Consider the following 27136-nt stretch of genomic DNA (forward strand, 5'->3'; position numbering starts at 1 on the left):
TGTAAACTGTACCTGCTGAAAGCTTGAAGTTCTTGAAAGATAAATATTACTAGCATCCATGGTGCTGTTTACAGAACTGAAACAGCTTGCAGTAAAACACATCTAAAACCCCATCTACTAAATGTAACTTTTTTAAAGGAAATAATAGATTCATTTCTTGATGCAACTTGCTTTACTCCTAAGATTTAGGCTAAGTGTCATTTGGGCTGGAATACTGTGTCATATTTGTTTCTCCTTTAGCAAATGAAAGAGACATATAATTTCTAGTAACATAAAGCAGAACAGTTCTTGCAGGCTTCTTGAGAGAACTGAGAAGTGTTTTGCAACTGTGTATTAACTTCAAGGCTGCTGCTATTATCAATTCTGGTTTTTGCACACAGATGATCTAAAGACCTCTTCATTTGCAGGACATGGATCTACAGGGAAGGAAGCATATTTAAAATTACTTTTGATAATAGAAGAGCTAGAAAGTAAAAGCTCCACTCTGAAATCTGCCATATCTTCCTTTGTTCAGACATGAGTATGTTGGAACGTTTGCCTACAATGTTACGCTGTTGAACACTGCGGCGATTTTCTAAATTCTTAAGAATTAAAACCATAACACTGTTCATCAGGATTTTTTTTCTCATGAACTGGTTATAACTCAAGGTCGAGATATCCCAGTCTTGTGGAACAAAGCTCTCTTGGAGGACCTGGTAGCTGAAGTTCATGCACTGCATCTCCTGTTGGCAGCATGCTGGGCTCTGCCTCTTTGAACTCCTACCTTATGCACTTCCTGATTAACTTTGGACTGCATTTCTGTTGAACAGTGAAAGCAGCTATGAAAATAGTGCAAGAAATAGCATATTTCAGGTAAAACAAACTCATTTAGTCATGCTTCAGAGTCATTGTTTGTATGTAAACTTGTTGACAATTCTGAAGTGCAGAACTCCTTACCTGGTGTCATCTTTGGTACTCAGTTTGTTATGGTAATCCTGTGAAAAAAGTGTTATCCCAAGAAAGTGAGTGTGTTACTGAATCCGTGTTGCTTGTTGAGGGCCAAATTCGCATTTCAGTGCAAGGAAAAGTCCAAACTTGTCTGCCACCTCTCTAAATACAGCTCTTAGCTTCTCAGGTGTTTGCTTTGATAACTCCTTCTTTGAGGCTTAATTAATTAAACCAATTAAATTAAATTAATTAATTAACCAATTAAAAAATGCCATGTTTTCGTAAATGAGAAAGTTTGGAGGCTTTTGGTGAGGCTCTCACTCTGAGGAAAGCTGTCTTTCATATGTCTCAATTTAAAACTGTCAGTACAGTTGGGAGCATTCATGGAACTTTGTATGGCTGCTAAAACTTTGACTTGTGACTGTCTAAGCTTAGAAGCACAGAGTGCTTGAGGTGAGGGGGGACCCCTGGAGATTGTAGCCAACTCTGTTCTCTAATAGGGGCAGCTTCTTTACCTCAGTGTACTTTAGCACTTTCTTGTACTAGATCCTAGTCCTGCAAACAGTGTGCAGAATCAGAAGTATGATTCTTGACTGTAAACACTCTTAACATTGCTTTAATTCTAAACGACATGAAGCCTTTGGTGAACTTCTCCTGTACAAACCAGCTCTTTCTCGTAGCTTGTAGTTCTGATGTTTCTGTGAGGGGCTTAACTGCTCTATAATCACTGGTTCTTGAAAATGGAACACTTGTTGGAGCAATCAAGCACATCGCCAAGCTAGAAGTAGTAACTAGCTCGCTGATCTACTTAAGTGAAAAGTAACAAAATTTCGGCATGAGTTCTCCTGTGACTTCTGACAGTTGACGAGCATCCCAAGTGACTTGTCTTTCAAAACACTACAGAATTCACAATGCTTTATTTACTCAATCATGCAGAAGCTATGACTGTTACTGAGCAGACATTAAGGAGACAGATACACATGGGAAAATGTCATCTTTGCAGGCCCAGTGATGTAAGAGTATTAAACCATAACTCATTGCTTCTTGAGTGATAATAAATGCCATGTGAATTTGTCAGGGCATCAAGTCTGGTTTCTCTTAATGATGAGAGAAAGCTATAAAATCTCTTTATTTTTGTCAAACTTTAATCACATCTTTTTTTAGAAGAAACCTCGTTAAATAGTGTGAAGTAAGAGCCTTGAAGAAATGAATGAGCTTTTTATAAGGGAGTTTTTAACTCATGTCTGACTCATTGAACTTGTAAAGCACAGTGGGGAAACAGTATTAAACTCCTGCAGAAAGTGTCTCATGCCACAGAATTGAAGCAAGGTGTGTTAGACAATGTTTAAATTCCACAAGGATCTAAGTAGTTGAGTTGCCATCCTTGAAGATGCTTAAGGAATGAGTAGTTCTGGTGCTTTGGGACATGGTTTGGCAGAAGACTTGGCAGTGCTGGGTTCATGCTTGGACTAGAGGATCTTAAAGATCTTTTCTAACCTAAACAATTGTGTGATGCAGACTTAAGATCAATATGATTAGGACATTGAAAATCTGATGTAGCTAAACACACTAAATGAAGAGGCTATGAGATACAGTGGTCTGTTATTAATACTACTAATTGTAGCATGAATAGTTTGGTGCAAAATAAATTGCATAGCAGAGTTGCAAGTCCTAGGGTCAAAAACAGGAAAGGTCCATGTCTTGTGGGAGAGAGTAACAAGCTGGTGTGTCCCTAAGTGAAGTCAATGGGTCTTAATCCTCTGGATACGGGGAAGTAAATGCTACTGTAAGAATGGCTAGGCCTTCAGCTTCAAATTCCACAACTGTTGGAGGTGGTCAATCTGCTGTGTTTATCCACAGCCTTTCTGAAACAAGAGACAAGGGTGAAGTTACTTTTGAAGTGATGGTCTGGTCTGCATGTGGTCAGATGTCCTTGTGGGGGGCACTTCTGAAGGGGGTGATGCCCACCAGGAGGCCCTCAGAAGCCCAAGGCTCCTCAAATTTTTTGGAAATACAGGGAAAGAAGAGGATCTACATCCAATAGTAAAGGCTGCTGCTTGCAGGCTTTTGGATGTGATCTGCTTAATAACAGGGGAGGGAGGTGGAAGGCATTCCTGATGGGCAGGATTACCAGACAATCTTCAGAAATGAGCCTTATTCCACTAAAAGTTGAAGCAGCTGACTTGAGCCACTTTCAAAACCCAAAACCTTATTACAGCTGTTGCTACACACTTGTAAGTCTGCTTTGAAAATATTTCAGTGCATCTAAAGAATGAGACGAATTGCTGTTGAGGCACCTGTCTTGAAGAGAGCAGCCAAAAGGATAGTATATTAATTAAACCTAAATCCCTCTGAACTTCATCAGCTGTACTGACTCAGTTAATCCTTAAAGTTGTGGGATAGCCTCATACTACTTTGCAGCAAGGAGAACAAGTCAGCAGGAAAATTCCAATCATCAGAGGATGATATGAAAAAAAACCCCAAATAAATAAGGTCTCTGGAAAAAAACAACAATTTTTACAGCATGTTTGTTCTGGAATAATTGCACTTCTGTTCTGGCACTTGATTAGGAAAACTGATGAAAGCTGCTTCCTTGCACTTAATGCTCTTAAGTGTATTGTTGTTTGATCTCCTTTGCAGTTACACAACATGAAATCAATGGGAAAGGACAACAAATATCCAGTAGTGCATTTAGTTCTGTTTTTCTGAAGGGGAAAATACCCATTCAGCAAGGCTGAGTGGTCTTCTCTGTCATGTCAAGCTTCTTCAGGCTGAGTAACTTAATATAGTATCATAATGGCATAGCCTTGCATAGTGTATAGTCTTCATATTTCACTTTCTGAATTTGTCTCTTTTCACAAAGTAAAAATGGTCAAGCTGGCATATTTTTGCTGTCTGCATTGGTATCAGCTGAAATGAAAGAAAATCGATTAATTAGCCTCGAAGCTTGCAAGTAAGCCTAATGTCTCCAAAGTATGACTTCACAGCGTGCAACACTTGCCTTGGGCAAGAGGCGGTGCTGTTGGAAGCACATCAGTCTGTTAATTACATCGGCTTTATTGGCCCCGCAGAGGTTGTGTGCATGACCGTGGTGTACGAGAAATGGGTTGCGTTGCCCTCCAGTGGCTGACGCCTGGAGAAAACCGAGTCTGTACAGAACCAAACCGTGAGAAGGTCTGGGATGAGCAGGATGTTAGCTTAAAAGGGTGTTCTGTTAAACAGGACAAGTTTTCACACAGCACGAGTACTTAGGTGTTCGATATGCTAAGGCTGTATAGGACTGAAAATTTTCCCTCTAACTTTAGTTAAGGAGGATGTAATATCAGGGGCCTCCCCCATTCATTGCAGGAGTCCTTTCTAGCCACTGTCTGATCAGATGAGCTTGTTGCAGCATCATCTTAGCTTCATGCAGAAATAGATTTGGCTTTACAGTAGTTTTACTGCTTCGCAGCTTCAAAGGACAATTTATTGCTTCTGTTAACCTTTGAATGAAGTTCTCAAATAACGTTAACACCTTTACTACGTTCTTATGAAACAAGTTGTCATACTCTTGTCTAGAGCTACCCGTGATAGCTTGTAAATCATGGCTTATTTAGTAAACTGATAAATTCTTAGCTAGTATATTTACAGCTCAACTAAATTAAAGTATCTCCATGGCTCAAGAGAGAAGTGGAAAGCAGTAAATCTGTCTCCACAACTTCGGTAATGTTTTGAGGCTTGACTGAGGAAATAGCTAGCTCCTTTCCCTTATGTTTTTGCATTCTTTTAATGTAAAGGTAAACAATGTGTATAGAACTCAATTCACACCAGACCAGTGGGAAATGAAAATTACTTTACGCTTCTGCCGCTTAAAGTCAAAGCTTTGAAGTTGCACGTGTAAAGCAAGACAGCCTTTTTTTACCAATTCAGTCTGAGCCTTAGCTTTAGGCACAGACTCCCCAGATGCCCGGCCGTGGCCCCCGTACGGTGTCTGGGGCGGAGGAAAGCGGCTGGGAGAGCTCTGGCGGGGATGCTGCGCCGCTCCCCGAGCGCGGCTTTCGGCTCGGCCGCTCGGGATGCGCTGCGCGGGCGGGCAGCGCCACGGAACCGAGCGGACCCGGAGCCCCGCGGCGGTGCGGGGGATGCTGCTTGCCTCCCTCCTTCCCTCCCTCGGAGCCTGGGCGGCTGGAGGCGGGGATACGGGGGCGGGGGGGCCGCCCGGCGGGAGCGGCGCTGGCACAGGCGGGAGCGGGGGCGGCGCTCCCGGGGCGGGCCCGGCCCATCCCCGCGGGGCGGGGGGCTCGGGCCCCGCGCTGTCCCCGCCGCCAGCTGGCTGCGGCCGGCCCCGCCGCCCCCTCCCCGGACACGCGTTATTTACAGCCGGCGCGGCGGTAAACAGCGGGCAGGGCGCGCTCGCAGCCGCCGCCCACCCGCGGCCCTTCCCCGCGGCGCGGCCCCGGGAGCTGCCGGCCCGGCTCCGCTGGGCGCGGCCCCTCGCTGACCGCCTCCCCTCCGCGCTCTCCTTGCAGGACCTGTCTGTTCCACCTCGGGCTATAAGAAGGCGGATGATGAGATGTCCGGAGCCACGTCCGCGGCGGATCTGGACGAGGCACCAGCCCGCACCATTTACTTGAACCAGCCCCAGCAGAGCAAGTTCCGCGACAACTGGGTCAGGTACGGAGCAGTCCCCGCTTCCCTCCTTGCGGGCGGCAGCCGCACACACGCCGCAGCCGTGGGCTGGGAGGACTCGGGTCCCTCTCCCTTGCCTCTCGACTCTGCCCACGCCAGGTTATAACACAATGAGCCGTGTGTCTGCCGAGGCGGGTGGTTTTGTTGTCTGCGGTGGGTACCAGGGTCTGGTCAGTGCACGGGCGAATCCAGCAGCTGTAAGTGATGAGCTGCTTCCCTCGGCAGTAAGTGAGAGCAGGGAGCTGGTAGAGCTGCGTGGGCAAGATGCGCGAAAAGATATTCACTTCAGGAGGGCACTGAATTTTGGAATAACAGGACCTACTCAAGTATTTCTGGACGCAAAGGTTAACCCTTGAAATTTAGCGGGAGTTTTGAGTAGAATCCAGTAAACTCCGTGAAGCGTCCCCTTAAAAAGTAGCATCCGCTTGAAAGAGCAACTAGGCTAAGCACATAAAAAAATGTCTAGAATAGGAAGGCAGAAAAGAGAAAGTACATCTAAGAGGACAAGAATGACTACAGAAAGTACAAGCTGGCATCCCTATGAGTGAAAGGCTACGGCCCGCTTGTGTCTTTTAATTGAAGACCAGAGGTCATTTTCTTTTCTGTTTGGAGCTTTTAACGTAGAGTGTGTGTGTGTTAATACATCTGTGTTATGATTAATGCTGTGTTGTTGCAGTTTGGAAACACAAATAACATGAACTGAAACATGGAGTAGAAGGATTCATAACATGAGCAAGTTGCGGTGGTGCTTGCCACACTTGCCTGGGGTTAGCTGGGTTGGCTGGATGAACAGATGGCTCCTGTCATGACTAAGGAGGAGCGTTGTTTAACGGGCTTCTGTTTGTTAATGCAGATGTTTGGGTTATTGTTCAAAGAACAGTTTACACAATGAGTACCTTTATGAAAAGAGAGGAGTTTTATATCCTGCTGAAGCGATGATTTCCATTATCTGGTTTAATGTGTGTATTACCAAGGGCAGTTCTCAGAATATCCTCTGGAAGGGTGCTGGAGTTCTGGGCACCACAGCAAGTTATTTATAGGTGATTGTCTCCTCAATTTTGACTTGTTACATTCTTGTCTGGGAAAGTCTATCGTTTAGGAGCAGTTAAAATTACACATTTTCTCAGTATCTTTCTTATTCTATGTGGGTAGCAACAGTGGAGGTTTTCTTGCTTTATTTTTCCTTGACTAATTGAGGGATGAGCTTAACAGTTTCCTGTGCATAGACTATTTGTGCTTTCCTTGCTTTAAGAAGGAAAAGCAGAGAACAGAGGATTGGCAGAATCTGTAGTTTAGGTTTTCCAGAAGGGATTCTGTTCTCATCTGGCTAGATTTTACAGGAAAGTTGTGACTCTGCTACCAAGAACTTGTTCCTGACAGTGATATTACCAAGGAGCAGCTGTATCCAGTTTGCTGTCTGGAAGCCAACCCCTGACAGCTGTACAAGTTCCTCAATACCTTTTTGCATCTTTGCTGCTTGGCAGGCAAATTTTGAGTCATAAGGAATATTGGTATGTGAAGGAGAGGACAAATTGCAGGTAGTGTAATAGCAAAGTAGAGGCACTTTCATTACCTGATTAGGAACTGTAGCTCCTTAGTGCCACTTGGAAATTAAGTTGACTTTATAATGATTTGCTGCTGCTTAGAAAGCAAGCTTTGATCTTTTGACTTTTAAAGGGTGATAGACATTCCCTGTGCTCTTTCCATCCTCTGGATTAGCTTTCTTCCCTCAGCCTGGTGGGACTGAAGGCAAAGGTGACTTGGGCTTGTAATGTCTGAGTAAGGAGTGTGCAGTATGAGTGGTTGGTTATTTAATTACTTAAGCATATTAGAGTTTCTCTTGAGGAGCTGCAGTTCTCTGTTGCCTTTGGACTTTCTTACTTAACCGTGTTCATCTTCAGAAATTCATTTAGCACTGGATTTCTCTGTACTGATGGCTTTGCAGATGTTTTGTCTCCCTAGGAAGCCCCAGTGTACCACAGAACAAGGTCCTGGGTAAGCACATAAACACCTGTACTTAAGGGCTTGTGGAAAATTAAACTGAAAATAATAGACTAGCTTGTTTTAATTTGAGTGAGTTCTGACTGTCAGAACTTCTGGTAGTCATTGAGGATTCTCTGAATAACAGTGGGAATTTGTGAACATTCATAGGAAGTTTTCTAAATTAATGGTAGTGTGAGAGAGAAGCTTTCTCAAAACAAAGCAAAATACAGCAGGACATGGAAGTGCAGAGCCTGGAGGAGGGTAGGTTAGTGATATGGCTTTTTGTGTAAGATGTTCTAAACATCTTGAACAGCTTGTGGGTAGAGGAGCACTGGTAAAAGTGAATTCCAATGTTTGTGGGAGCATAAGGACAAACTGATTTTGGATAAGTTAATAAAAAATGGATAATTCTCTTGATCCCACTTCTAGTGCTATTGCAAGGGTTAAGTGGATGGCAAGATGACAGTAACACTTCCAGAAGTCTTGAAGCGTGAGGCTGTAGAAAGAGGAATAGTTTCTTCTTTCGCCAGGCTCTCTGGCATAAATCAGACTATGAGGATGTGCAGAGAAATGACCAACTTCTTTCGTGGTCTTGGGACCTTGTAACAAACTATTTCAAAACATAGTGAGTGTTACAGGCTGGATTTAGCGTGACCCTTGACATGTGCATGTATACGGCTGTCACTGTTGTTTATTGTACTGGAGCAGCAGTGATTACATCTGTAGAAACACCTCTTCTACCTGTCTTCAGTCCAGTTCTCTTCAGTTTGAAAAATTTCATTTTTCAATTTCATTTCATTTCAATTTACTTTTTGGACCTTTTAATAAAAGGTAAATTATGTTCTATTTTCAGCTGAAGCATTTTAGAAGCTTTCAAATATGTAAAAAATGAGTAAATGTTATTACTTTGTCCAACACAACTGTGCTGCAGTATTAAATGCTTGTTATTATAAAGCAAACTAGTACCTGTTTTGACCTATCCAGCTTACATAACTTAAACACTTGTCTGTTTAACCAGAGGATTTTTGTATTTTCAAGTCCAGTAAGAAATGAAACATTTATGTTGAGGAAATTTCCATTCTCTCTACAGAGCTTTGTGCCACTTACTGTGACATTTGTGCTCTGGAGAAACCACTCTGCGTACTGAAGCCCTACTTCCTGGGAAGTGGCTGGGCATGCCTGCCACTGGGAAGTAGGGAGTAAGTTTTTTGTTGTCCTTTGCTTCTCTATGAGACCTTTGCTTTATTGAGCTGCCTTTGTCTTGACCCATGAAGTTTTTTTTCCATGATCTTTTCCTGCTGAGAAGAGGAATGATAAAATAGATCAGCGAGTACCACGTGCCAAGGCCAGCCCACAACAAGATGGTAAACAAGCTTCCTTATTGCCTTGTAAGACCAAAGGGATACAGGTGGAGTGTTGGTGGTAGGGGCTTGAATACTATGTTAATACTTCTGAGATGACCAAAGTAATGGCATGAGCACTTCTCCAAATGTATCCGTGACGAAGACTGGACATTTTACTTGAATTTAGAATGTTCTATAAATTTTGTTTTCCCGTAAATACGGTTCCTGGATGTTTCATAGTAATACCAGAATCTACTCTGACTTCAATGGCTTGTTCTTAATGTATAATAGTACTGTAATAGGAATTTCTTCCAGTGCATTTAATAAAAATAACCAGTTAAGTCATTTGAGCCCCTCACTTGTTTTGTGTGTTAATGTCGATGCATAAAAATGTTGGACTTCTGGTTTATTAGTCCTGGAGGAAAAGTGTGCTGAGATAACTTCAAGGGCATTAGAAATGGCCTCCAAATTTTTGAAGACAGTGGAGTTGCTTTGTAAATGTTGCTCTAGGTAATCTTCTATTCCAGGCCTGGTAATGCATCCTGGTGCAAATCTGACTTGCATCTGAGTCAGGACTCCAAGTTCAGTCTTCAGTTTGTGGCTTGAGTGGGAGGTTGGACAGCGTAGCAGTTAGGAAGGGCAAAATTAAATTTTTGTTTTTAACGGATCTGGAATCTGAAAGTCTTGTTCAGAAGTTTCTTATCAAAACAGGCTTTGATGGGATTGGTCTCTTAAGAAAGTCCCAAAAGTTGCATTATAATATCCAGAAAATCCTCAATTTGGAAACTTGTCTTCCATACAGGCAAAAATTAAATTCTGTTAGAAAAGATAATGAGCAAAATGTCTTCAGTGTTTACTTTTAAACCGTACAGGGTCTTAAGTAAACAGGTGGGAATCAATTTCTTGTCTCATAAGGTAGAAGCACTTTGCCCGGGGAATTTAGCCCTGAAATCTGTAACAAGGTTTCTAGTGGAATCATAGGTCCTGCTGTTATCTGTGGTCTCAGACTGTCTCATCAGTGCTTGCATGATGCTTGCTGGTGACAAAACTGTAGGCACAATCTTTAGTCTTCCTTTTATTTCAGGTGTGTGGCATTACATGAAGCCGAGTGCATTGCTTTGTTGGCTTGTGTGTAGAAGTCAGTGGTGATTTAGAGGCATTATTGCATTTTGAATGTGTGGGGAGGTTCTCACTGGTGAAACAGGAATTGCTGGTATCACTAACCAATTAATATAGACCCTTGTAACCCAAGTAGTGTTCTCTGTGATCTGTGGAAATGTGGACTGTAGTCTGCTATGTGCAGGTGAATTTTTCTCCACTTGAATGGTACAGCCCAGTATTCACCTTGCACAAAAATGTATCCATGTTCTTTAGGTAAAAATGCCTTTGTTTCAGTTTATTCTTAGTAGAGTTCAGGAACTGGCCATTTGTTTTTGTATTAGATTTGAAATGCTCTTCTGTTGTCAAGTGAACAGATTGCTTGCCTGACTGCAGAACAGCATTTTGAAATTCTCCGAAGAAGGGGTGCATTATTATAATCTGGATGTTACAAATCTAATCATGTGTTAAACTAATCCTTTAACTCTCTTTGGTTTTAGATAGATAGTGTTTTCAAGTGAAGAAAAATACTTAGTGTAACATACTTTTTTAAATAAGCAAAAACTTGTTTCCTGCAGCACAGCTGTTGCTGATACTGCAATCTGCCTCAATGAAAGAGGCCTGGGTACAGCTATAGAATTATTCTTTTAGCCATAAAGTTCTCTTAAAGTGTTTTTTATTGTATGCCTGGTGTTATGTATAGAGATTATAAGAGTGTTTTTGAAGCTGCTGCATCTTTGGTCTTGGGCTGTTCCTAGTGTAAGAATCCCTGGACAGTTAAATTGTTGTATTTTGCCTAGATGAAATGTCTGGATGAAAAAAACCCCACAGATATGGGAGTTCTAGTGCCCCTTCACCTGCTGCATGCTGAGCTCTCTGGTATCCTGAAATTGTTCTGGTGGTTTGTGGCGCAATGAATTTCATAAATCAGCAGTAGCAACACAGCAGGCGAATTAAACTGAGTCCCTTTTTTCTCTTTTTAGATCTCCCTGACTGCTAGTGGTCTGTAGAAAAAGGTAGAAGAGTGGAAATGATCTCAAGTGGACCTAAGTAGAGTTTAAGGAGTGTAATAACTGCATTCCACATAGTTCCTGTGGGTTGTGAAGATAATTACATTTCTCTCAAGACTAAATAAATCTTAATTTCTTCTGCCAGCCCCCTGCTTGTCACTGAAATAAACACTGCTTAGGTTGTGGTAACATTTGCTTTAAAACTGAAGCTAGCACTCTGGCTTTTAGACAGCTTTTTAAACAGCTAGCTAGCTTATGTTTGATTTTTTTTTTTTTTTAAGTCATCTTCATATCAACTCTGTGTGTTTTAGTGGAGGCTATTATCTGTTTGCACAGTAACTAAATGTGGTACTAAACTTACTTTATTAGACAGTAGAATTTCTTGGTTAACTGTGCTGGTCAGCTGTTTTTATTTAGTTGTACTTGCCAGCAGGGCTACTGCAAAGCAAGGGTATATTGCTGTAGTGATGACCTCATGTGCATGCTAAAACAGTATCATGCCTTCAGAGCTTTTAGTATTATTTCTAAACAGTCTTTGTTTAAGGTATTTGTTACTGAAAAACAGCCAGGAATTTGTTCCCCTTTTTGTAGGGATTTCATGAATAGAGAACTCATGGAAGGACCTTATTCTGTTTGCATGCTTTAGGAAAAGCCTCCAGGGTACTGGGTTTTGGAGCAAAAGTGCTCTTGCTTCTATTAAATGTGACACGTGGTCTGGTTTTCAGGTTAAACTGAGCATAAGCAGTTGTGGCAGTGCCTACTCTCTATTAAGACTGTGCTACTGCAGAGACTCTCCTAGAGGAAATAGTATTTGTTTTGGTAATTAACATCAATTATGTTAGTTGTTGCAGTCTTTTACTTCTTATGTATGGCAGTAGGGCTGCTGATACTGGGGCGAGGTACTTCAGGTTAGAAGTTCTAAAAATTCCTTGCATGGTTAGGAGGTGATCCTAATGAGCTAGAAAGTAATGGGATTATTGTGCTTCGGTGGACAGGAGTTCACAGTGCATTTTCATGTACTTTTGTCTTAGCAGTGGTCTGTGTAAGGATAGGAGCTGGATTGAAGCCCTTGAAGATAAGCTTGTTGATGATGCAGCTGAGGAGGAAGTGCAGGTAGCTCAGCCAGGCTGGGTTTGTCAGCCTGATCATCTTGCTCCTGGAATGGAGCTTGTGCTCAAGGGTAGGTAACACTACTTGTTCTCAAGCAGTGGTAACTACTGAGTATTGCACTTAGCCCCCTACCTGTTTATTAAGTGTTGGTGTAGGATACAACACTCAGTATGCGCATGACTAGAAAATAATGATGTAAGAATGATCTGAAGTGTCTGTGCTAATTGAGATTTTCCATTGTGCAAAACACTCCTCAACATTAGTGGCTGGCTGTCTAGCTGACAGCTGTCTGCTTTTTTTTTTCTTTTCCTTACTTTATTTATATCAGAGATCTTGAATTTAACTTGAATGAACTGTTTCTCTGAAGAGTTTTGTTTTCTTATTGCAGCAGTCCCAAATCATTTTGGCCCCCATAAAGCAAGTTCTAATGGAACTTGACCTGCAGGGAATTTAGTGGGCTGTGTTAATATGTCCTGACTCTTTTAGATTTGTATGAAACATTAATTTTCCTCAAAATTGTATGATTTGAGGAAAGAGGGCTCAGGGACTCTAAGATGTAATCAGTTCCACCTATAACAAACAAAGGGAAGAACAAATTTTCCAAGCAGTGGTGCTTTTAGTGGCTTCTGGTGGGAGCCCATACTATAAATGAAGAAATAAGGAATGTGGGGAAGTGGTGAGGTGCTTGAGATAAATACTATCCCACTAGTAAGTTTTCTTCAGCTGGAACCTGCTAGAATTGTTTTCAGTCAAAGTTAAAATTGATTAATTCTAATGCATTTGAATATTCTCAATCAGTTTCATTGTCTGTGTGGATAATTTCAGACAACAGATTCATCTTCTACAGTTTTGCAGCAGCTTTGTTGGGAAATCTTCCAAGGTTTAATGTTTCAATAGCTAAGCAGAAGAATGTTCCTTAAAACCATTTCCTCTTTTGACAATAGATGAACTTGTATATATAAAATATCTTTAGTATTATTGATAACTGTAGCAGAGCGAAGGGGAAGATGGAAACAAAACAGGTGCTTGGGCTGTGGATAGTGGTTGTTTCAGAGCTAGGTGACAGATATGTGGCAACTCTTGTTCTTTTGTCTTGCTCTTTAAGCTTGGCAAGCTTTAAGCAATAATGTCTTGCAGTATTCAAGTTGTTGCACTATTTACTATGCAAGAACAAGTCCTATGCCTTTCATGCCCCTCTCTTCTGCCCAGAGCCCAGGGACTGTCTCGGATATTTAACCACCACATACCCTTTCCTTGGCTGACAGAAGGGTGCAGCCATAAACAGAGCAGTGAAATCCTTCTCGTCTGGAGTCTTCCTCTGTAAGGACTGTAGTCTCAATGATTCATCTGATGGAGCAAGGCCCTTCAATTGAATTTGGGGCTGCATGTGTTCAGGCTCCCTGTTATAAAGCCAGAAAAGGATATTTAGGACCTAATTTTTCAGTCAACCAATAATGATTTCTTAGGCATATAAGTAAATTGCTTCTTTTAAGCCCTCATGAAGTATTTTTGGGGAACTTGTAAGCAGTTAATTTTTGTCTCTTTAGCAAGTTTCAAGAAAGTACACCATCTTCCCTGTGTGCAAGGAGGTAGCTGACCTTTCACTGTCATATGCATGCAACTGCTGAGAACCTTGTTTGTGACACTTGAGTTTAGAACAACCTCCTCAGTATTCTACATGGCAGCAGCTTGTTGATGAGATGTTCCTATAAATGGGCGTTCTCTGTACTCAGCGTAATAACTGAATGTTGTTTTTTCTGTTAATATCTCTTGAAATGCATAAAGCTAGCTGCTGTGCCTCCTGCTGCAATGGTGACTGCCTGGAGGTAGCTTGTCACACTACCTCTGTACTTGAGAGCTTTAGCAGAACCTCAGGTGCTAATGTCAGTCTCGCTGTTAAGTGTCATGTGCCTGGCAGGACCTTAGCATGCGAACACCGTTCCACTGAAGACAGTATTTGAGCTCTGCAGTCGAGCAGATCATCTTGGGTTTTCTGGGGTTTTTCTTTTCCTTCTCTGTTACTGGGCATCTGACCTTTTGTACGTGTTGGTGGACACAAAGCCTGTTTGGTGAGAAAAAAATTCAAGTCTAACATTCACTTTAATTACCCAGCCCTTTTGCTGTGGTTCAGGTGTCTTTACCTGGATTTCTTAGTAACTGTTCCTGCAAATTTTTATGTGTTAAAAGCACTGAAATCAAGGGATACTCATTCTTCAGTTCTTATTTCAAGTATGTGAGCTGTGGCATGAGTAGGTTTGTGTGAATGCTGTCTAGGAAAAAACAGCTTGTTGTACATGGGACCCCATGTATCTCAAGGAGGTCTTGTTCACTTATTCACAGTTATCCTGAAGGGGAAGTTCATCTGAGAGTTTCCATTAAAAAGAAGGGGTGGAAGTGCTTTAGATGGCTGACTGGAGAAGTGCAGACTTCTGCAGTGTTCAGCTGCATATTGCCCTCACACATACATGTCTCAAGGAAGTAATTGCTCTGCCTCTGTTACTGACAGCCTCTGCCCCTTCAGTGATTAGCCAGTCAAGTAAAACCTGGCTTTATAAATTTTTTTTTTTTGAAAACAGGGAAAAAGGCAACAATGGGAGCAAGTTGTGCAAAAGTTACCTATCAATAAATAGAGGAACTCTACTGGAGAACTGCTACTGAGTTTTTCAGTGCACTGTTTGCTACTTTTCATTTGACTGTTATTAAAGTTACTAAGTAATCCTTGGTACTTTAGTGATATGGTAATGAGTTAAAGGATGTGAATGACACTAAGCTTTTGCAAATTATACAGTGATTGCTTTAAATAAAAAAAAATCTCTACACTGCCCTAGAAACAGTGGGGCCAGAGCCAGCTGTAGTCAGGTGTATCCAAATTCATTTGTTTAACAGGGTTTGGTATTGTTCCTCCTGACTTGCACAGTGGTGTAACTTGGAAACATGACTTATGTGAATTCACTTGCAGGTGTAGAGGAGACATCTCTTCTAATGTTTGCACACCTGTTCAACATTTAAACTTGTATAGTTAAGCAAGATTTGCATAGTTAACAGCTGTTGCTTTAGGAGAAACCAGTTTGTTGTTTGTTTTCCCCCTTGTGCTTCCTTCCTCTACCTGCCTCAACCTGTTCTGTGAGCTGCAAACCTCATATTCTTGGAGTGGCTCTGATTTGGGCTGGTCAGAGAGGTAACCTGACAGTTATTTATTTTTAGTGACCAAAACTGTGCTATGAGTGAGCTGACTGAAGTTTCTACCTGTTCATCTGTAGATTTTAACTTTCCTGAGCTTTGATTATCCTGAAGTTGTAACATGTCTATCTGTTGGGAGGGAGCACAAGAGTTTTTTTATGTTGTTTTTAAATAAGTATTGTATTTATAATTTTAAGAACTGTTCTTCAGAGCCAAATCAATTGAATGCTCCTGCCCAGCTCAGACTGCTAGTTAGGTTTTTGTAAGAAGTTTTCTTTTTGAATAATAACATGTATCTGCTTTTTATTCGTACTTGTGGTTGGTGTTCCTGGCCTGTATGGTAACAGCTGACTGTGCTTGCCTCTAATTAGAGCTGTACCCATTTTCCGTGGGCATCTGTTAAGTTACTTAAGCAACAGAACACACACAGTGACTTAGTATGTACAAACCTCTTTCAAAAGAGCCTTATTGTGCTGGCATTAACATAATTGTTAGAGTAAGAATCATGTTTGAGCCAGCTAGCTGTGAAGTTGATAGGTGGTAGAATGGTGTTACTAAATGTTTCATCTTGGTTGCAGTCAAATTCTTGTGTTCTTATAATCATAGCAATGTGATACCTAGAAGAATACTATTCTGATACAAGATCTGCCATTGCTTGATGTCTAATTAGTACTGCTTGGAGAGTTTGCTTCTGGGTCTAAACTGTGAACTTGATTAACCCATATTTTTAAGTCACAAGGTAATTCTGAGATGTGTTTAATTGTGTTCTGTGTTAAAGGATGGTTATTACGCATGAGACCAAGCAAATGTGGCTTAAAACAAAAAAATACTTAGAGCTGGAAGGAATTAACAGCACTTGAAGGAAGTAACTTCATTTATATAAGAACTGGACTTGCTTTAAACCTGAATGTATGATTTCACTCATTTGGCTTAGTAGATAAGAGCCATGATGAAGTCCAGCCGCTTGGGATTTCGTAAAATATTATGTTGATTATATAAATACTTGATTCTGGTGAGCAGTAGTAGCAATAAAAAGGGATTTGTAGTTGCTTGAAGAGGAAACAAGGCAAGTTCCCAAGATAAGATGCATCTTCATTGGTTTTTAATTGGTCTTTTTTTTTCACTTGCCCCTTTAGTTTATCCTTCTTTAGTGTTCAAAATGGAGCCTTTTATAACAAACTGTGCCTTGTTACATCTACTTACTGTTTGATTTTCAGACACAGGTTAGATGGCTTGGAGTTGGGGATGGTGCAGATAAGAAGGAAAAGGAGGTGGTTAAAGCAATGAGCTGGAAAATGCAGTTTTCTGGTGCGTTTCTCTTGCCTCTCTTGTCCATGCAGAGGTAGGAGAGCCCCACTGAACTCAGCTGCTTGTGGATCAAGGTAGTAAGAGTTTCATGCTTAGCAGCAACCAGTTGTGAAAGGCAGATCATGTAGCTAAAGCATTTGGTTATCCTAGTCCTTTATGATATCTGAACAGCAATGCTGTGCATTTCAGTTGATCTGGAAGGCTTTTTGCTGGGAGAGAGAGAACTAGATTTAATGGAGAGGTGGTCTTGGCACTGCTAGGAAACGTCAGTAAAGCAGGAATTGGGAAACAATTTTTCTCTTTTTTTCTTGGAAGCCAATTATCGTTGTGTTCTCTGTTCCTTGGCAATATATGACTTCTTCAGAAAAGAAACCAACCCAAACCAGAGCAAAGCACAAACAAAAAATAAATGTGAAATGAAACAGCACCTAATCAAAACAATGCCTCAAAATTCCTGTAATTGCTTGTTGGGCCTTTGCAAGGCATACTGAGCTGCAGGCGCTCAGTTATTACAACTCCAGCTCATGCTGGTGACCAGTGGTTCCAGTAGGTGAAGGTTCTGTGCTAATGGTTAAATGATTATGTCAACTTTGACACTTTTTTCTGAAGTTGTGCCTATGCCCATTATGGATTTGATGTGAAGATGACAAGAAATTACATAGGTGATTAAGGCTGGTTAATGCAGTATTTTTGTTTTAAGGCAGAAGAAATAGTAGTTATAATTCTGTTATGTATATGTTAGTTACAATATTTATATATAGATAAAATAGGAAAAAAGCCAAAAAACACGAATTTGAAAAAGTGTGTATTTTTTGTAACTGAGCACAAGTTGTTCTGAAGTAGGAAATGAGGCATTTTAAAAATGCGTTGCAAAATTTCTAATTTCTCTCATTCAGCTCTGCCTCCCCCAACATTTAAATTCCGTGTTTGATGAGAGGTAAGCCCCTGATCACGTGCTTGGAACTGAAATGAAAGCTTGTCTGTTCACAATGCTGAAGTTTGGATGGATGGTAAATTGTCTGATAGTTCATCCAGTAACGAAGGTACCAGTGATAGAAGTGGGCCTGACAGCCTGCTGGGTCTGTGTGATACCTCTTTTATTTGGTACAGCTCCTTATCATTACCAAAGCAATTACTTCCTCCATATTCTAAATATATCTTTACTTTGTTATCTTTGAACTGCTCTCTAACACTGGCCTTTAGACTTTTTGGTCATGATCCCCCCACCTGATATTCTCATCAAGTACTAAGATGAAAATCTTCTACCCTGCAGCACAGCCAAGTACAGTGTGGTGACGTTTCTACCTCGATTCCTGTATGAGCAGATAAGAAAAGCTGCAAATGCATTCTTCCTCTTCATTGCCTTACTGCAGGTATTGTTTTATTGCTTTGCCTTATTTATAAAATGGTAATGCAGTAAAAGTTATTTGTTGTTATGCTTTACTGCAAAGCAATTCTTAAACTTACTTTAATAGTAATATTAATGGGGTATGTGGTTGCTAATTGAAGTTGGAAGACAATTTAGAGGCTTCTTTCAATGTTGTTTTTAAATTTGAGCCTCTTTTATTTGTATAAGTAAAAATAAGTGGTCATAAAACATGGAGCTGTTGACCATTGTGAGAAAAGCATGTGTGACTTTTTTGTGAAACCTCTGCTTAATTAGTCCAGGTTACCTCTGCTTCCATGTGAATTATATAATTTGTATAATTTTCTTGTAAAGAGAAGACATAGAATAAAAGGCACGTGCAACAACAGTATCTTCTAGCTTTGTTACTGCTTCTTCAAACCTACCTAGACCGTGGGCTAGTTTGCCCACTGAATTTGGGTATCTGTGAGGCACAAATCACACAGTAAATCAGAGAACTTTGCGTTCTCTCTTCAGAGAGCTTTGCATAAAATTCCAAATGTACTAGAAATTAATTTTAAATGCAAATATAAAATGGGTGTCTTTTCTCCCTGTTCACAGCAAATTCCAGATGTCTCTCCAACAGGAAGATATACCACCTTGGTGCCATTGCTATTTATTTTAACAGTTGCTGGCATCAAAGAAATCATAGAAGACTATGTGAGTATGATTGTGAGGAAGGCTGTGCTAAAGACCAAATGTCTCAAGAAAAAGCAATAGAATACCATAAAGCCATGCATCTCTAAAGTCCCTTGAGTGATTGCTCAACAGCAGCAAAATATCATTTTGACTTTCAGAGCACTTGGCTAGAGTTTCTGTAATGCACTGAAATAAATATTTTCATTATAGTTGGTGAACAAGAAAACAGAAATCGGGACATTTGTTTCTCCCTCTTCAGACTTGCTTATTAATGCTTTTATTAGAAAGACATTGTAGAATCCTGACAAATATGTGACCTTTTTAAATAGTCTTGAAAATGGGGGTTTGGGGGGTGAGGCAAGCAACTTAAGGATGGTGTTTTGGGGAAAATCTGCACTAACCTTCTTGTATACTTTACATCAGAATGAGGTCTTGCTGCTTTGCAAAGTACTGATGAGTGAAGTAATTTGGATATCAGTCTAAACAACAGCAAGTGGAATTTATAGTACATCTGCCATCTAAATATCATATTCTTTATCGTTCCTTTTGTTTTTCTTCAAAAAAACCCAGTTTTGGAGACTTTTTTTAAACTCTGATAAAGGTTTTAGCCTGACTTCTAAAATGGAGACTTTCACTTTGAGGTTTATAATTATCCTCTTTATACTTTTTCACAAACCATTTGCATTGTGATGATCTGTGACTTTTAAAAAAAACCAAAAAAACCCATAAAGGCAAGAAGGACCCAATGTATCATCTTGCAGTTTGTTGTATTTTTAGCTCTAATGGTTCTGGAATTTGTGATGAAGTGTAATGAGGTGTAATGAAATGTTTTGTTTCCTTACAGAAAAGGCATAAAGCAGACAGTGCAGTGAATAAAAAGAAAACAGTAGGTAAGACTAAACAGTATGTAAGTATTTAAAATGCAAATCGTGCATGCTTACTTTTGAACAATTCTATTGCTTTAACTGTCATGATGGTGAGGATTGCATGTTTTGTGCACTAGGTACTTAACAGTAATTTAGGATTTTACTTTGCTAAAGGCTTCAGACTGATGTTTGATGGTCTGACACTAAAGGTTTCAGATGGATGTTTGATGGTCTGACACTTAAGGGTGAGGCATTGGGAGGATTATTAGAATTTATAAGTTCATGTAATTTCAAAGTTACATGGTTCTCAGCTCCTCCAAGGAAAAACAAGCAATTTTTTCCCTACCAAAGTCCTTTGTGACTATTCTAACACCAAATCCAACACCAGAACATCCAGAACTGAAAAAGCCAACAACTCCCTGAAATGATAAAAGCTGCTGTCAGAAGAATTTAAAATAATTTTTGTAAATGCCGCTGCCCTTTAAATATAATGAGTCTGGGGATTTTTTAGCTTTGCTTTCCTGAAGTGTCACTGAAAGAGAATTTAACACCGATATCCACTGAATGCCTATGTGTATCCCTAAGGTATGGACAGTATTTGTCATTGTATGTCTGAAGAGACCACTGTCATTTTCTTCACCTTCCTCAACTGAGAACCTGTGCAGAAAATGTGAAGAGCTTGTCAATGGCCACCCTGTGATTGTCCTGTGCCATAATCAAGGCAGCTCCATGTTCCCCTGTTGGTCAGCTCCACTTCTGCTCCTCTGTACAAATGTGCAGGTGAAATGGGAACACAGGGACATGAGCTCCTAGCAGAGCCCCTTCCTCCCAAAGACAAATACCTGACTTGTCAAAATTCTAGAAGAACACTTAAAGGAACATGGGGGAGTGAACAACCTGCTAGCTCCATGCTTCAGATAGTCCTGCAAACATTATGCCTGTTTTTTTTTTCACTGGTGCTTGAAAGTTTGGGTCGATCATTAAGTTTGTATATTAATACACATCAAAAGGCATTGCTTTATCAGTTCTCCTATGTCTCTACGAGAGTCTGGGAAGATGTTTTGAGTGCAAGAACACTGTATTAGTCACAAGCAATTGGCAATTAAGTGGCTGTAGCACAACAGGCCTTGTTTATAGGTAATGTGAAAGATGGCCCTTTCAGAGGTCGCAGAGGCAGTTACAATTAGTTTATAGGTAGAGAACGTGTGCCAGCAAACACTTCAAGGGACATTTGTCACAGTAATTGTGGAGAGACAACCTTAAAGAACACAAGGTGTTCTAATGGAGCGAAGTGGAACTTAGCACTTGAAAAATTGAGTTCAGATTTTATTTTTTAGCTTTGAATACTCTAAATAAACTTTCAATCTGATACTTGAAACTGCGTCCTCCTACTTCTTAAGAGGGAGAGGCTAAAGAAGCTTATTCTTGAGACACATATTACCAGAATGAAAAGATAACTTTAGGTTCAGAGTGGGATTAAGATGAAATAAATTTAGGTTCTCTGTGTGCCTTTAGGTTGCTCTTATAGCTGAGTGGTGTCTAATCAATGCATTCAGTGTGGAGAGCATTTGAGCTCACTGAGAAGCAGATGCCTGCTGTCTGCTTGGCTGTGTCCTGAACTCCACTGTCTGCAATGGCTGGCTGCTTACTGCACAGCAGTCATGTAGCCTTTGTATTTATCTTGTTCAGTTTTTTAGAGCAGTAGTGTATCTTCAAAGTTCCCTTCCTGTATTAAAATTTCCATAGAAAACATCAGTTTGCTTTGCAGAATGGCTTTGGCATGTAGGAATTAAATTCCCTTTGGAGTAAACTAAAATTGAAGTTCTGCCCCAGGTGAGTACTGAACATTTGCACTAGAAGCTGGAGTGTGTTTAGGCTCTGAGTCAGTGTTTTATGTTTTGGATGGCTTCACATGATGTCTGTGGTGATGGCATTAAATCTAGGGAGCAGACTCCATATAATTCCAGGTGAATTCCCCTGAGCAGCGTATTGCACAGATATAGAGGGCTCAGTAATAACTATTTTGATATATTGATCTTCCTGTTGCCAAATAGTAGAATAAGTAATGAGCATTTAATATTGCATGGAATGAACTCAAATGTTAGACAAGCACAGGGCTAGCAAACTCTGGAACATGACTGATGGGAGATGCTTGTCCTTCAGGAGCCTCACTTCAAATGTCCCTGCATGGCTGGATGTGAGTGGCAGTATTAAGTCCTAGATCTATAACTGGGTTTTGGTCTTGGAAAGCCCTAGATAGAAGGTTTATATTGAAACTCTCTTTTTGAATTGAAGCAGTCTTTTTAGGTACTTGTCCTTTGTTACTTTAACCAAATACCTTTTGACAACGAATAATTCATCAATTTTACCCTACTATAAATATTCTAAAGAATACATGTCCTTTTCTGTCCTTTGGAGAACTCCTATAAAACTGGGTTAAGCAGAGTAGGATGTGTGAAATTGCAACCCCAAGTTTTCTGAACTGTTTTATATCTAATGGAGATTTTCACTTTAGACTGTGGGATTATGAGTTTGAAAGGAAATAGTTCAGTAATAGAACAGTAAGAAAATAGCTTCAGTAATTTGCTTGGCTGTTTAATTTTGCTCTCTAATTTAATTTCAGTGAGCATAGGAAGTGAAATTGTTTTCTGAAGTAAATTGCCTGCTAGACCAAGTCTGTAGCACTTGAAGCTGCAAAGTACCTTTGTGTGTGAGCATACAATTATGCCAATGACAAGTTTACTGAAATGTCTCCAAAACCTTCCAGTGGTATAGGGAGCTGTCTAAACTGTGGCACAGGAGATACTGAGTTTTGCAACTCCTCTCTGGCGGTTTGAGTCAAGGCTGCAGGTATTTGGCTTTTCCCTTGAGATTCTGTAATTCAGGCCTTCTCCTGAGTTCTGAACTAGGCAGAGCTCAATTCAAGAGCAGTGTATATAAGGGACAGAAGGGGTGTACCAGAACTGTTCTTCCCCTAAACTGCTGTACTTGTTTGAGTGAAAGCTCAGCTGTTTTTAGACACATCACTGGCAGTGCTTCTGTTGCTGCCCACCCATTTTTTATTAAATAGTTTAGGTCACTGCAGTCCATTCACTACAACATTAAATATCAAGATTCAGTGCTTCAGTGTGTGTGGCCCAAGAAGAGGAATCAAGAGTTGGTTTTTTTCTGCTTGATCTGTTCTGACAAGAATTGCATTCCTGTTTGTGGAGTGGCCTGTCCTGGGTAGGATGGTCAAGGCTGTATTCAGCAGAATTTTCTTCTGATTATGGTATTATTTTCAAATGTATGAAATGCATAGTGCTGAGGAGAAGATGGTTCGTATTCAAAGTAGAGGACTGACCTCTTCAGCTTAGATCTGTTGCACACTGCACTTTTTGAACACCTTTGAAAAATGGCTGCAGCTGCTTTCAATGGAGGTGGACTTGCTGTGCTCAGACCTGGACTGGCCTTAGGTTACTGAGCAGTAATTGGCATATTTGACCTTACTGGTTTTGGCTGGAGTAGTATTAAGTATATGTAGAATTGCCTAGAGGAGGTATTTGGGTGGAAAGGCATGATGCAGGGTAAATGACTAATGAGTCTGTTAGGATGGCAGTGTAGAACTGGAGCCCTACAGAAACCAAGGTCTGTTTTAGTAACTTGTTTTCTTTTTCTTGTTTCAATATGAATTATAGCAGTAAGGATTCTCCTTCTGCCAAAGTTGGCTGTTGCTTTTTGGGAGGGCTTTGAGCCTACTTGGCAATTAAGACTCAGATTTATATGGGCCATGGGTAAAGGTAGTGAAGTTGGATGTGCCAGAGTCAAAATATTATGAATAAAATGCAAGGAAAAAGAAGTAAGTGAAAATTCTGTGGTAAATCATACACAGAGTAAAGGTGTTTCCTGATACTGATTGGCAGTGGGCAGTAGTAACTTTTGTTTATAGCAAGGTCATTTCCCAAACAAGAAACAATGCTGCCCATCTGTATGTTAGTATGAAGTGATGCCATGAAGGAATCAGGCCACCAACTGTTGTCTGGCAGGTGATAAAAATTCTATAAATATGAAGGGAAGATTCTTCCTCTTTCTTGGATCTACATGCCCATAGCTGTGAACAAAAGAAGTTCCAGCTTCTGAAAAATAAAATTGGTGATTTTTGTGTTGGTTTCTATTGTGTTTTGTCTACTGCTGATAGAGTTTTGAAATTTGTCTGAATTATGTCTATTCTGTAATCTAACTTTAAGCTTTCTTTCCAGTTCTAAGAAGTGGGATGTGGCAGAACATTATGTGGAAAGAGGTAAATAAAACCTGAGGATGGGAGGGAAAGGAAGTGTTCAAGAATTACTCTTTCCAGAATTAAGTAGGAGGCTTAAAATGAATGTATACTACATGAGAATTCTCTGTCACTTAGGGTAGGGGGTGGGAGGGATCTTTTCTGTTCTAGTAGTCAAAATTGCCCTGAGCAAGGCACCTGAGTACCCATTTTTAGATCCTGGTACTGTGTTACATTCAAATGCTAATGAACTGTTGTGTTTTTGCTTGTGCAGTTAATAGGTAAACTGTAAACAGTATTTTGTTTTTAGTCTACCTAGAAGAATAATTTTCACTGCAATGCTCTATGTCCCCTGCAAGTCTAACAGAGGCTTACTTTGCTGCCTGTGCTATAAAGTCCCTGGGCTTTGAGACTAATTAGTAAGCTCCTTGCTCAAGTAAGAAACACAAGCCCTGCTGCTGTCTGGGGCACTTGGGACCTATGTTCTGTGAAGCCCTTGGCCGGGGTCTGGTGAGCTTTATTTCTAAGACCTGGAAGTTGCTGAAATGCCATAGGATGTATCGATCTAGTTGTGGCTCTTAATGCCTTTTAAAGGATAAAATTAGCCCTCTTATCTAGTAATTGAGGAAGAAGTACACCCTTTTAAAACCTCTGAGGAATGAGATCAGTCTCAAGACACCTAAAAGCAATCCTGCGGAAATGTTAGGCTGTAGTAGAAGCTGAATATTGCCAGGGATTCTGATGGCTAACATTGGTTCCTGTTTATGCTGTTCCAAGTCCTATTTTTGTAGAAAGAACAGTGAATTGAAAGATTGAGTCTGGAATCTGGGTTTTTTATACCCTTAGGCACTTCTTGAATTGACCTGTGTCTGTAACTGCATGTTGTCCAGGCTTGCATTTATTGTTAAGGAGGAGTAACAGTTCTCTGTTACCCACCTTGATCACTTTAAGGCAGACTTCTGACCTTTTTTTTTTTTTTTTGTGCTGAAAGTGGTAGGGAATTTATTTTTAGTGGTATCTGAGTAAAACTAATGAATCTGCTTGTTCAAACATACCATCTGTTTCCATTTTTATAAATTAATATCTTAAAAGTATTTTAAGCCCATTTCAGACTCTCAGTGGTGCATTGGCATTTAAGCAGACTCACGCTTATCAGGCAAACCTGGTTCACTGTTTCGAGAGTGCAACTTGACTCTTTTTTAGAATGAAAGTCCCATGCATGTGTGACTAACTCAAGGTGCTGGAAAATCTTAGGCCTGTGTAGGAGGAGACAAAGTATTCCAGAATCCAGAATTCTGCATATCTCAGTCAGGGAAGGACAGGATTATATTATGAGTCCATAGAAATGATACTACTTGCTAGTGACTAGTACAAGCAGTGCATCTAAGGAGAATTAAGGGAAAATTATAATGATGATTGGATAGGTAAATAATGTAGATAAGGAATAGAAGAAAACTCTTGCTACTTAATGAAGGAAAAGTTTAAAGAAAAGTTTTTTACTAGGGAAAAAAGACTAAAGAAAACCCGAAATTGGGTAATGCCAGAATTATAGAAAAAAGTAATTTTTATTAAATATAAGCCACAGAAGTTCACAATTTCTTATTGAGTACATCTGTCTTTTTTCTCTGTAGAATTGTTTCCTTTGCATTCAGAAAAAGGAAGGCTTTGATATTTCCAAACTTGCAGTGAAAAGTACTCTGACTTTCAGAAACACCGTCTCTAGCTGTTCTGTGCATGATGCTGTTCTTCTGACTGGGTGAAAGAAAATAACAAACTAACATTCCAGACAAGCAAACTGTTTGTTTTTCTCTTCCATGCTACTGTACTCCTGACCACCACAGGTAGCTGTAGGCGATATTGTGAAGGTCACCAATGGGCAACATCTTCCAGCAGACATGATCATAATATCTACCAGGTATCCTGAATGGGTGTGGAGGTGATGTGTCTGATGAACTGAGGTGCAGAGGACTTGAATCTCTGTATTTGCTATTAATAAAACCAGACATCAGATAGCACTAATTCTATTCCACATCTAAAATCAAATTTCAACAATGATAAAACATGGCTTTACTAGGCATTGATTCATGTATCACTGTAGATAGGCTCTTCTAAAACGAGGAGTTTGCAGACTTCACTTTATGGATTGCAGGTACATAATTCTCTGTATTGATGAGTTTGTTGGAAGACTGAAGGTCCTTAACACGAGCTTTGTGCAGTCAGTGCTTCTATGGCCTTCCAAGAATCCCTCCACTTAAATAAGGAAGCTTACGTTTTCTTCCAATTAATTCCCCTGAGTATTCAGCAAATTTCCTGTGCTCCCCCAGGAAGATTTCTCTTTCAATTAGTTAATCCAAAAGGCTAGCTCTGTTGGCATCAAACAACAAAAGAGCTTTTGAACTTCATTTGTTCACTACTTCTCTTGCATACAGCACATGTATGGCCCATCTCTAGCATGGTAGCAACAGTTACCTGTTGAATCCTGCTTGGTTTAGTTTCAAATATGGGACAACGTCCTGATGCCCCTCAGGACACACCTGGCCCTCCTGGCTGCCAGGAAACTGCTGACTCATGTTGAACTTCCCATCGACCAGGACCCCCGGGTCCTTTTTTGTGGGACTGCACTCCCTCATCCCATTCTCCAGTCTGTACAGACATCCAGACCTGCCTCATCCCAGGTGGAGAATCCAGCACTTGACTTTGTTAAATTTCATATGGTTGGGGGTTGCCCAGCCCTCTCATTTGTTGAGGTCTCATAGTTCCTAAAAGCTTTTGAGTGGTACTTGACTGCTGGTCTAGGTTCTAGATCATGTAGAACAAATTGAGGCTGAATCAAGACCACAGTTTGCTTAGACAGATGAGATTTAAACAAGAGACAACAGCACAGCTCCTGTTCTTAAACATGCTTCTAATAGCCAAACCTTACGACACCTCCATAATTCCCTGCTGGGTGTGTGCTTTTCAACACTGACTACAGATTGCTCTGGTCTCTAGGTTGCAGTTCTTACATGACTCAACTTTTTAGAGAACTTGTTTCTCAAGCTCCTGCATTTTCTGCTCCATCCTTCTTGTCTGTGCTGTTTCTGGGAGGTTTCGTTTTTTTCTAAGCTATATGCAGAAGCTCAGTCTTTTTGAATTATCACATGATGGAAGAGGTACCTTTGTTCCATGGTGTACAGTACTGTATTTTTTAAAACAAGCCCCAAACCTTAAATAAGTGTTTGTCAACTTAATATTCAGTTAGGCTGAACTTGGACATCAATAATTTTCTGTTTCAGCACTTCTCTAATGTATTATACTAAAAACCCCTTCTGACTTATTTCTTAACTGTGTGGGCCAGCTTTTTG

The 27136-nt window shown here is 40.4% G+C and overlaps 1 protein-coding gene across 28 annotated transcripts in view; it reads left to right on the forward strand.

Moving 5' to 3' along the window:
• ATP8A2 (ATPase phospholipid transporting 8A2) overlaps positions 1-27136 on the forward strand; it is a 314521-nt gene that overhangs the window by 31170 nt on the left and 256215 nt on the right. For 16 of the 28 annotated variants that reach the window (XM_086881722.1, XM_086881730.1, XM_086881732.1 and 13 more), the window contains 6 exons: positions 5436-5580; positions 17901-18000; positions 18594-18692; positions 19516-19561; positions 23776-23816; positions 25634-25707. In XM_086881722.1, coding sequence (XP_086737848.1) covers positions 5436-5580; positions 17901-18000; positions 18594-18692; positions 19516-19561; positions 23776-23816; positions 25634-25707 — 505 coding nt within the window. Of the gene's footprint in view, positions 1-5172; positions 5298-5435; positions 5581-17900; positions 18001-18593; positions 18693-19515; positions 19562-23775; positions 23817-25633; positions 25708-27136 lie in introns of those variants that run through there. The other 12 variants (XM_086881745.1, XM_086881741.1, XM_086881744.1 and 9 more) reach the window with 3 other exon arrangements.

This window comes from Cyanistes caeruleus, chromosome 3 (genome assembly GCF_971803275.1).
Source record: "Cyanistes caeruleus chromosome 3, bCyaCae1.hap1.1, whole genome shotgun sequence".
Taxonomy (NCBI): Eukaryota; Metazoa; Chordata; class Aves; order Passeriformes; family Paridae; genus Cyanistes; species Cyanistes caeruleus.